Genomic DNA, 12434 nt, shown 5'->3' on the forward strand with positions numbered 1-12434 from the left:
GTACCTGCCTGCCAATGCAGGACAAACAATCAGATAGACAAACCTGTCTCAGGAAAATACAAGTGAGCTTGCTTAGCTCATCTTTCTTGAATTGTTATTTTTTTAATATTATGAATAAAAACCTTGAGTTTAAATGGGTAATTTGGAGGAAACATTATGGGGTAGCAGGCAAAAATTTCCTGCTGATGATTCATAGAGGAATTAAAATGAAAAGAATAGTTTTCTATTTGCTCATTATATATAAAATTAAATATTTTTTTCTAGCTTCCTCTTCCTTATTCTAGCTATGTCTAGCACATTCAACACAACTAATCAGTGTCTATATAATTTGTTAGGCATTTAATTGGGTCACAAAGAGAAATAAAGCAAGTCTTCACCATAGTGAATTCATTGGCTAGTAAGGAAAAGAGTGGTACTCACATAATACTAAGATAAGAGAGAGGATGCTAAAGGTTTCCATTGTCCATATTGAAAAAGTTAATACAAAGGAACAACAGAGAAATTAGTCATTGCTTTTCTTGATGCTCCATATAACTAGTCACAAAACATAAATATTCGAATATAATTATTATGAATTAGAAAGTGGAAAAAACTTGTGAATATTTAAAGAAGTTGAAATATTAGCAGAAACTAATAACTAATATACTTATTCTAGCAAAAGTTCCTGGTTCAGATGTCAAGGAGAGAAAGAAAATGGAATCACTTTCTGCCTTTAGTATTTTTATTTTCTGTTAAAACCAGGCTAGTGGTCAAGTTTTTCCTGTTTGTCAACTTACTTGAGTCTCTCATGTTTCATATGCCAGCAATGATTAAAAAATGCTTTCTCTTTATTCTAGGAGAGCATATAGATTACTGTGGATATTCTGTTCTTCCTATGGCTGTAGAACAAGATATGTTAATAGCTGTGGAACCTGTGAAAACACATGTTCTCCAGCTGGCCAATACCAATCCCTTGTACCCGTGAGTATTTAGAATTGCTACCGTGTATGTGTATGTGTGGTGTGTGCATGGGTATACATGTGTGTCTTTGTATTTGTACTCAAATGGTATCTTTAGGAAATATCAAATTTATAATGTCATTTAATTTATTGAAAATTTGTATCTGACTTCAAAAGAATCTGTTTCTATTTAATCTAATATTTGTTCATTTTGTTCATTTATTTAAGAAATATTTATTGTTGTTGTTGTTTAGTCACTAAGTTGTGTCCAACTCTTTACTACCCCATGGACTGTAGCTCGCCAGGCTCCTTTGTCCATGGGATTTCCCAGGCAAGAATGCTAGAGTGGATTGTCATTTCCTTCTCCAGGGGATCTTCTTCACCCAGGGATTGAACCTATGTCTCCTGCATTGGCAGGTGGATTCTTTACCACTGAACCACCTGGAAAGTCTGAGAAACATTTACTGAAGACGTATTGTGTGTCTGACATTATTTTAGATACTGGGTCAAAAAAGGATGAAAATAACTTTGCCCAGAAGATATGTATCATCTGTTGAGCTTAACTATCTCTAGCAAAGTCAAGTGGTATGCCTTTCTTGTATTACTAGGCCACCCTCTCATTCTCGTATCATAACATCTTACCATGCTGTATAATCATTATCTGCTTACTTGCCGGTATTCCCATAGATTGTAAGCTCTGTGACTTCAGGTGGTGTTACCTCTCCAGTACTCTGTTAGCCTCAGTGTCAAACATAGAGTCTGGAACACAGTAGGTATAGGTTTCTAGTATATATGCTTTATCAAGTTAAGGGCATATTTTTGTTGTTGTTGTTACTGTTTTGGCTCTACTACGTGACTTGTGGAGTCTTAGTTCCTGACCAGGGATTAAAACCCTGGCCCTGGCAGTGAAAGTGCCAAGTCCTAACAACTGGACCACCAGGGAATTCCCTGTTGTTGTTTTTTTAATTCTTGGTTTACTAAGATTAAAAAAGTCACTTAGGGATTATTGGATTTTATTAAATGCTTGTACAGTATTGAAGATAAGTTTTAAGATATTATGAATTATACCAATGTATTTTCCAATGTTGAACTCTTTGCATTCCTGGGATAAGTCCTGCTTACTTACATTAAGCAGGACCTGGTTTGTTAATCATAAACAAAGATCTTGACATGTAATTGGCACATTATATTTTTGGCTTATTGTTCATTGGACAATTTGCTTGCAGTAACATTCATTCATTCAGCAAATATTTTAATTGTATCTATACCAGCTTATGCAAGATAATAAAAATTCCTGACTTTTAGGTGAAAGTTATTGTGAAAGATCATTTTTCTGTTTATTTTACATGATTGAGATGTTATGTACATTTAGGACCCTTTAAGGAGAAGGCATGGAGAAGGCAATGGCAACCTACTCCAGTATTCTTGCCTGGAAAATCCCATGGGCGGAAGAGACTGGTAGGCTGCAGTCCATGGGGTCGCAAGGAGTCGGACACGACTGAGTGACTTCACTTTCACTTTTCACTTTCATGCATTGGAGAAGGAAATGGCAACCCACTCCAGTGTTCTTGCCTGGAGAATCCCAGGGATGGGGGAGCCTGGTGGGCTGCCGTCTATGGAACTGAAGTGACTTAGCATCAGCAACAGCAGCAGCAGGACCCTATAAAGAAAATTTTATACTATCTCAAATACAATTTTGTGTCATTGTAACCATTTAAAACTAGGTGCCATAATTTGTTATATTGATTTACTCAGATTCACTTAATATCTCACATGGTAAATGTGGGAATTTCACTTTTTTCCCCACAAAAGCAGAGCCTGAGATAGATGTGGAAGGAGGGAGAGCATTTGGGAAACAGTACCAGGAGCAGTAGTGAAAGAGGATGGAGACTCAACTAGGGAAGCAGAGGTGAATTATCAAGGCAGGTAGCTCCTGTGTAAATAAGGGGCTTTACTCCACTCGACTCTTAGGAAATATGCAGCATGCCTTTCAGAACTATCCGCATGTTGTCTAGCATGCATTGCGTGAAGAACCCATAATTTCTTTATTCACCATTGATGAATATTTGGATTATTTCCAGCTTTTGGCTATTATGAATAATTCTGTTATGAATCAGTTCAGTTCAGCTCAGTCGCTCAGTTGTGTCCGACTCTTGCTACCTCATGGAATGCAGCTCGCCAGGCCTCCCTGTACATCACCAACACCCAGAGTTTACTCAAACTCATGTCCATTGAGTTGGTGAAGGCATCCAACCATCTCATCCTCTGTTGTCCCCTTCTCCTCCTGCCTTCAGTCTTTCCCAGTATCAGGGTGTTTTCAAATGAGTCGGTTCTTCCCATAAAGTGGCCAAAGTACTGGAACTTCAGCTTCAGCATCAGTCCTTCTAATGAATATTCAAGACTGAATTCCTCTAGGATGGACTGGTGGGATCTCCTTGCAGTCCAAAGGACTCTCAAGAGTCTTTTCCAACACCATAGTTCAAAAGCATCAATTCTTTGGTGCTCAGCTTTCTTTATGGTCCAACTCTCGCATCTGAACATGACTACTGGAAAACCATAGCTTTGGCTAGATGGACCTTTGTTGGCAAAGTAATGTCTCTGCTTTTTAATATGTTGTCCATGTTGGTCATAACTTTTCTTCCAAAGGGCAAGCATCTTTTAATTTCATGGCTGTTGTCACCATCTGCAGTGATTTTGGAGGCCCCCCACCAAAAAAAAAATGAAGTCTGTCACTGTTTTCATTGTTTCCCCATCTATTTGCCATGAAGTGATGGGACTGGATGCCATGATCTTAGTTTTCTGAATGTTGAGCTTTAAGCCAACTTTTTCACTCTCCTTTTTCACTTTCATCAAGAGGCTCTTTAGTTCTTCACTTTCTGCCATAAGGGTGGTGTCATTTGCATATCTGAGGTTATTGATATTTCTCCTGGCAATCTTGATTCCAGCTTGTGTTTCATCCAGTCCAGCATTTCTCATGATGTACTCTGCATATAAATTAAATAAGCAGGGTGACAATATAATGGCTTGACGTATTCCTTTCCCAATTTGGAAACAGTCTGTTGTTCCATGTCTGGTTCTAACTGTTGCTTCTTGACCTGCATACAGATTTCTCAGGAGGCAGGTAAGGTGGTCTGGTAGTCCTGTCTCTTTCAGAATTTTCTACAGTTTCTTGTGATCTACACAGTCAAAGGCTTTGGCGAAGTCAATAAAGCAGAAATAGATGATTTTTTGGAACTCTCTTGCCTTTTTGATGATCCAACAGATGTTGGCAATTTGATCTCTGGTTCCTCTGCCTTTTAAATCCAGCTTGAACATATGGAAGTTCATAGTTCACATACTGTTGAAGCCTGGCTTAGAGAATTTTACTTTGTTAACATGTGAAATGAGTGAAATTGTGTGGTAGTTTGAGCATTATTTGGCATTCCCTTTCTTTGGGATTGGAATGAGAACTGACCTTTTTCAGTCCTGTGGCCACTGCTGAGTTTTCCAAATTTGCTGGCGTATTGAGTGCAGTACTTTCACAGCATTATCTTTTAGGATTTGAAATAGCTCAATGGAATTCCATCACCTCCACTAGCTTTGTTCATAATGATGCTTCCTAAGGCCCACTTGACTTTGCGTTCCAGGATATCTGGCTCTAGGTAAGTGATCATCGTGATTATCTGGGTTGTGAAGATCTTTTTTGTATAGTTCTTCTGTGTATTCTTACCACTTCTTCTTAGTATCTTCTGCTTCTGTTAACTCCATACCATTTCTGTTCTTTATTGTGCCCATCTTGGCATGAAATGTTCCCTTTGTATCACTAATTTTCTTGAAGAGATCTCTAGTCTTTCCCATTCTATTGCTTTCCTCTATTTCTTTGCACTTATCACTGAGGAAGGCTTTCTTATCTCTCCTTGCTATTCTTTGGAACTCTGCATTCAAATGGGTATATCTTTCCTTTTCTCCTTTGCCTTTCACTTCTTTTCAGAGCTATTTGTAAGGCCTCCTCAGACAACCATTTTGCCTTTTTGTGTATCTTTTTCTTGGGGGTGGTCTTGATCTCTGCCTCCTGTAAAATGTCATGAACCTACGTCCATAGTTTTTCAGACACTCTGTCATATCTAATAATCCCTTGTATCTATTTGCCACCCTGAAAAGTATGAAAAGGCAAAAAGATAGGACACTGCAAGATGAACTCCCCAGGTCAGTAGGTGCCCAATATGCTACTGGAGATCAGTGGAGAAATAATTCCAGAAAGAGTGAAGAGACGGAGCCATAGCAAAAACAGCACCCACTTGTGGATGTGACTGGTGATTGAAGTGAAATCCAATGCTGTAAAGAGCAATATTGCATAGGAACCTGGAATATTAGGTCCATGAATCAAGGCAATTTGGAAGTGGTCAAACAGGAGATGGCAAAAGTGAACATCGACATTTTAGGAATCAGCAAACTAAATTGGACTGGAATGGGGGAATTTAACTCAGATGACCATTATATCTACTACTGTGGGCAAGAATCCCTTTGAAGAAATGGAATAGCCATTATGGTCAACAGAAGAGTCTGAAATGCAGAACTTAGATGCAGTCTCAAAAATGACAGAATGATCTCTGTTCATTTCCAAGGCAAACCATTCAATATCACAGTAATCCGAGTCTATGCCCCGACCAGTAATGCTGAAGAAGCTGAAGTTGAACGGTTCTATCAAGACCTGTAAGACCTTCTAGAACTAACACCCCCAAAAGATGTCCTTTTTATTATAGGGGCCTGGAATGTAAAAGTAGCAAGTTGAGAGATACCTGGAATAACAGGCAAATTTGACCTTGGAGTACAAACTGAAGCAGGGCAAAGGCAAACAGTTTTGCCAAGAGAATGCACTGATCATAGCAAACACCCAGTTCCAACAACACAAGAGAAGACTCTACATGTGGACATTACCAGATGGTCAGTACCGAATTCAGATTGATTATATTCTTTACAGCCAAAGATGGAGAAGCTCTATACAGTCATCACAAACAAGACTGAGAGCTGACTATGGGTCAGAACATGAACTCTTTTTTGCCAAATTAAGACATAAATTGAAGAAAGTAAGGATAACTACTAGACCATTCAGGTATGACCTGCTATGAATATTTGTGTACAGATCTATGTATGGACATGTGTTTTGTTTGGTAAATACCCAGGAGTGGACTGTCTGGTTAAGACTTTGCCTGTTTTCAAAAGTGGTTGTATAATTTTACATTCGCACACCAGTGTATTGGAGTTCCAGTTGCTCCACGTTTGCCAACATGTGTTTTTAAATGTTTTATCCACTTTCTTAAATGTGTGGTTACATCACATTTTGGTTTGTAAACTATGTTTCTAAGTCTGAAGGAATTAGATTGGGGATTATTAGCTTTTTCTTTGATGTTTCTCATCTAACTTCCTACATATGCACAAATCTCCTCTACTAGTTTCCCTAGTATACCATCACCCTTGTCCCCCAGCCTTCTTTCTTGAGTTTTCTTTGTGGTGACTTCCAAGATCTGCTTGTCTTGGAACAGAGCCCGTTCAGTTTTGCTAACATAATCTTTTCTGCTTTCCAAATTCTCGGACCTCTTATTGACTATAGTCAATAAATTTTAATTCCTGTGGGTGATAGTAAAGTGTTTGAGAGCTGGAGTCAGGCTGTTTGGGTCCCTGGAGAGTCACTAGATTTCTCTGAGCCTCCAGGAAAGCCTCCCCTTTATACTTTAATGTGCTAACTATAAAAATTGTTGTATGGTCAGGCCATTCAAAACAGCTATTCTCTTGCTCTCTGTACATCTCCTGCTGTACCAGTCCCTGCTCCACCTGTACCCTAATCATAGGGCTTAATTAGTGCTTAATCATGAGCTTGCCACGGATCCCAGCTGCTGGTTTCCCTAGTAACTGATGAGCCAACCTGACATCAATTCCCCCTATAAATGGTAGCCTCCTTCTTCCCTGAATAGAAAGATTACTGCCATGTCTTGCCTCTTGTCTGCCGTACACAGTGGGGCAGCGTGTTTTGCTGCAGACTTGTAATATCCTCGATCCAACAAACCCTTGATATCTCTGTTGCTGTCTCTAGGCTCTTTCTTCGATCTAAAGCCTGGGCAGCTATAAGATTTGCAGGCCTATGGAGTGCAGCCCAGCAGGTGCCCTCTTGGCCTTGCATCCCACCCCACGTTACATACCATCACATGGCAGTGCTAATGTGAGTGTGATTTGTGCTCAGGCTGTCTTGGCTAGATTACAGAGGCTTGAAAGATAAGCCCTTCACACTTTACCTTTATATTCCTGTGAATGCCTCGCAGTTAAGTGGTCATCCCATATTTTTCTTAGGAGATAATATGTCCATGTTATTAAGATGATGCTTGGAAGGCACCTCTGCAGTGAGTGGCTCATAGTAGTTATTTAGTAAGCTATATATGAAGAGCATTCAGTCAGTTTGGGAATGTTACTTATTTCCTCACTTTTGATTTGATCTCCACCCCTCTCCCACTTCACATATTTTATTCTTTGGGCTGATTTAGAAGCCTATCTATTTTTCATTCTGAAATAACTTTTGACTTTCAAGGAAGTCACAAAAATAGTATGAAGAATTCCCACATGTCAACTGATGTGTCCTCGGTGGATCATATCAAGGAGGCACGTGATGTTCCTTTAACTGTTGTTAATTTTGATCATTTGGCTAAGGAGTTGTCTGCCAGATTACCATAAAGTTACTGTTTTTTTTTCCTTTCCAGCAGATATCTGGTAAGGAAATACTTCAAGTTTATATAGATATCTTGTTTCTAATCAAGTTTTTACTCAGTAACTTTAGCATCCATTGATGATTCCTTCCTGAAATGATTGTCATGGAGTTTGCCAAATAGTGATTTTTTGATTTTTATTATTTCTTCTATTAGTTGGCATTTTGCTCTAAGGAAGTACTTTCCATTCTCCTTCATTTAGCTATTTATTCATTTGTTATTTTATACTCATATAGAATCATGGAATCTCACTTTACTCAATGAGTTATGATCCATTAGAAGTATCATTTGCTTTGTTTATTCCTTCTTTTTCTTAAACTGTGCAGATGGTAAAACTGGATGGGTGGCAGAGAATGTAGGGGAAAGAAGGCTTTGAGTACTTGTGTTCTAGTAAAAGGTATGTCAAACAGAAGGCCCAAAGGATAAGCATTTATGTGGTTTATACCAACTTAATAAGGGCCATTGTGAAATACAGTGGTGTAGATTATGCTAAAATATGTTCATTTCTCTCCCTTTCAGGAAGTAAAAAGGGCCAGTTAAAAGTAGTTTAGTTATTAAGGTCACCAAAACTTTTCTTAATTTTTAGCAGCTGGAGATGTTTGTTGTTTTTTGGGTAGACTGTGGAGTGCATATATGAGAAGCAAATGGAAAATAAAATGTCACTGTTATTGTCCTGGCACAAGATGGCAGCAGTCAGCCATCCATAGCACAAAGCCTCTAGACTTCAGTTAACTGTTGTTTGCTTTTGCAGGGACTACAGTACTAGTGCTAATAACATCCAGATTGACAAAACCAAGCCTGTGTGGCACAACTATTTCCTATGTGGATTTAAAGGAATTCAGGTAAATCAGTATAAAGCAGCTACTAGCCGTTGAGATTATGATGTTTATTATATCAAGATTTATTTCATTTACTATATCATTTTTGTCTCCTTTCAGGGCCGATGTTTCTGCTTTGTTTTGCTCATGAACGTATTTCAGGGGATAGAGTAGATATGACTGTTTTCTGGGTGGTGTTCATCAGGGACTGTAGTGGCTGTTCATAAGTCATGTGCATTTGATACTTTGTTCTAGTTTTCAAATCTTTGTTGAAATTTTCTTTTGAAAGATACATTCTGGTAGTATTATTTACATTTTGTTCTAGTGATGTATAAGTACACACTGTAATAGAATTTAGAGCTGGACAGTCCTGGGTTTGAGTCTAGACTCTACCCAGCTGTGTTGATTTAACTCCTTAAGTCTCAGATTTGCTGTGTGTGAAATATGTTATTATTATCTCAACAAAGAGTTGTTGGAAGGATCACACAGTGCTTGACACATAGTAGGCTTTCAATCAATGCTAACTTAGTTTTGTTATTACTACTTCAGATGGGGTTTAAAAAAAGATATAGTGATTTTAATAAGGAAAATAAGAGTTTTCCTGGAAACACTGAATACTTTGAACATCTCAGAGAAGGCAATGGCACCCTACTCCAGTACTCTTCCCTGGCAAATCCCATGGACAGAGGAGCCTGGTGGGCTGCAGTCCATGGGGTCGCGAAGAGTCGGACACGACTGAGCGACTTCACTTTCACTTTTCACTTTCATGCATTGGAGAAGGAAATGGCAACCCGCTCCAGTGTTCTTGCCTGGAGAATCCCAGGGGTGGTGGAGCCTGGTGGGCTGCCGTCTATGGGGTTGCACAGAGTCGGACACGGCTGAAGCAACTTAGCAACAGCAGCAGCAGCAATGTCATGTATGAGAAGATGAAATACTTCTACTTTCTCTCCTAATTAAAAAAGTATGAAGGAAGAAAGAAAATTGATTTGCTAAGTCAATTTGATTTGTTTGCTAAAATTCATGTTTTGGAGAGCTTATGTTCTTTACTGTCTGATGCTGCAATCTGAAACTTTGTCATGAGTAGGATTCAGTGGCATATCCATTACAGATATGCATCGTATTTATTTCTGTCGTATAATACGGTACTCTAATTATGGTGGTTCTGTATGTATCTTTCTTTCTCCCTACTTCTCTTTCTTCCCCTGCCCCCATCTCTTCCTTCCTTTCTTTTTCCCAGACAGATGGTAACAACGTACAGAAAAGTTACTGGCAGGTTTTAAATCTTCAAATCATTTGGCTTGTCACAAACATTAGTGGGAATTATAGTATTTGGAAACATTTGTTGGCAAATACAATTTCATCTTTCTTGTAGCAACATGCCTTCTGTAGCATATGGATAAAGTGACCAAAAGAACAAATGTGCCTTGTGTTGTATTTGAGAATTTCAGGTCTTACAGCCTTCCCTTTTGATTTGACAGCTTATGTGCAAAAGCAGGTCTGTGTAATGAATGTTTGGCAGAGAAGTAATTTAAATGTTAGCCTTTTAGAAACCTTCAGATTCAAATACTAGAAAGTTCCAGTGGATAATCTGTTTATATTAAATTAAACATGTTATCCTTATGGGATAGCACTATTTCTGAATTTGGCAAAGCCCATTTGCATTTTGAATCTGTTGTACATTTTAATTTAAACATTGCGTGATAAGTTTGTAAGTATGATTCACATTCAAGACACCCTGTGGATCAGTTTATGGTTAAATATATAGCGTTCTCAAACAAGCTGTCTGATGTTCTGTGTGAAAGGGCATTGGCAGCAGCAATATTTCAGTTTATAATTTATATTTCTGGAAAGGAAATTCTTAGATCATTTGAAATCAAGAAGAGAAGTACATCCAGCTAAATCTCTTCTTTTGTGGTGGATGAGTTTTGCCAGTTTAGGGGAAAAAGAGATTAAAAAAAAAGGAAAAAAAACCTGGTCTTTTATTTGCAGAGTTTTGTTGTTACTTTGGCTATTTTATCTAGTTTATTGAAATTTCTCCCTAGAATAATATGTATGATGAAATGCATAATTATGTAATATGGTAGTATTTTGTACTTTGGTCTTGAACCCTTTGAATAATCTGTAAACATGGTGGTACTTTTTCTTTAGAAGGAAGTTACTTTGAATTTATTTTTAATCCCAAACCACAAAGGATATGATATGATATCATCCTAAGTGTCCTCACCGTACATATTAATCTACGTATCTTAGAGCTTGATCTTGAGATCAGAGTCTGATTATTTTTTTGGACTTTCCTATTTTGTAGAAATAGAGTTTCCCTTCTTTAAGAGCCTGCATTCTCATTTGTGGCTGAATTCTAATTTGGCTGTCTTGAAAGCTACCATATGGCTAAATTGCATCTATAAACTTGGGTAAAAATCTGGATTTCCTCATATCGCTGACTTACATTAAATCACAGTGACAGTATGCTGGCCCAGGTTTCTGACCGTAGTGGGGAAGTTCTCAACCAGAAATCAGAGACCTCAGTCCTACTTCCATTTCCCTATACGTAATCTTGGGAAAGTCTCTTACTCTTTGGTACCTAGGTTTTTCCATAAATAAAATAGAACTGAGAAAGGTTGGAAGGTCCTCTGAAGAAAAGCATTAGATAGAATACTGCATGGAAACAAACCACTGCTTGGTGTTGGACTTTTACAATGACAGAGTGTTGGGATGTGCCATATAGAGATTTTACCTGCCTCAGTAATAACTGTGTATTTCTTGTCTTGCTACTTGAATTATAATTGTTTAATATTTCTCCATATTTGTTTAAATCAATTCATATTCATGAAAAAGACCACTCAAAGCAATTTTAGGAAATGGATCAGTAGCTTTTTGTTCAACAAAGTAAAAATTAGTCTTCAAATTATAGTGCCCTGTGGCCAACAGCCATTAAATAAAATGTCATGTATGGACTCAACTAAATTGAGTTGCACAAGTTGTTTCTATAAGTAGCATAATAAGTCCATTGTGAGGCTTTTGCTCTCTGAGGAATGAAAGAACTTTCTGCTGCTCCTTGAATCCAAGCAGAGTTACTAGTGCTAGTTTTCCTTCTATTCTAGGAACACTTTGGTCTCAGTGACCTGACTGGAATGAACTGCTTGGTAGATGGAAACATCCCACCGAGTTCTGGCCTCTCCAGCTCCAGTGCTCTGGTCTGCTGTGCTGGCTTGGTGACACTCACAGTGCTGGGCATGAACCTATCCAAGGTAACCAATTTGAAAGATTTAACCTGATAGAATCCCCTCTTTCTAAAGTACTAGTATCCAGATCTCAAAATTAGAGTGCCTTTGTTTGATTGAAAAACTTTGTCTTACCTGAAAGGACTGCACACATGGGGCATGAGTTGTAACTTAGCAAGTTCTGCTTGTGATAAACTACAAGGTAGTTGATACCTTCCAAACAGTAAGCGAATATGTGAAGAACTCTATCAAAATGCTTTTAGATTAAGTGGGGAGATTGAATGCATGGAGGTCTTTTTAAATCACCTTATTAACAAGTGAACTTCAGGGAGGAAATTCTAGGCTTCATAATTGGGCCTGCTTATTTTCACCCAAAACCTTCAGTTAAATATTTGACAAGAAATGGGTAAAAAGGGTGAAAACCAGGCAATAAAGGAACTAAATAACATATCTATTTATACCAGCAGCTTAGTCGCTAAAATAAACTTGAAAAAAATACTTCATTGCAAAGAGGAAATGCTTATTTAAAGAAGACATAAATTCTACAAGAGGTCAGAAAGCCTCAACTTTACAAGTTCACATAAATCTCTGATTTCGCAGTTCAGACTAGGTATGCTCAGCTTTGATTAATGTTTTGGAGGTCTGGCTCAAAAAAAAATATTATCATATGTTCTTTTTTATCCCTTGTACATGTACTACCACATTTACAGATGTCTAGGAATA

General features: G+C 38.0%; 1 protein-coding gene across 4 annotated transcripts in view; it reads left to right on the top strand.

Annotated features, from left to right (window-relative positions):
- GALK2 (galactokinase 2) overlaps nt 1-12434 on the top strand; it is a 154690-nt gene that overhangs the window by 34548 nt on the left and 107708 nt on the right. For all 4 annotated transcript variants that reach the window (XM_005685796.3, XM_005685795.3, XM_018054176.1 and 1 more), the window contains 3 exons: nt 837-960; nt 8424-8514; nt 11592-11738. In XM_005685796.3, coding sequence (XP_005685853.2) covers nt 837-960; nt 8424-8514; nt 11592-11738 — 362 coding nt within the window. The remainder of the gene's footprint in view (nt 1-836; nt 961-8423; nt 8515-11591; nt 11739-12434) is intronic.

The sequence above is a fragment of the Capra hircus genome, chromosome 10, assembly GCF_001704415.2.
Source record: "Capra hircus breed San Clemente chromosome 10, ASM170441v1, whole genome shotgun sequence".
Taxonomy (NCBI): Eukaryota; Metazoa; Chordata; class Mammalia; order Artiodactyla; family Bovidae; genus Capra; species Capra hircus.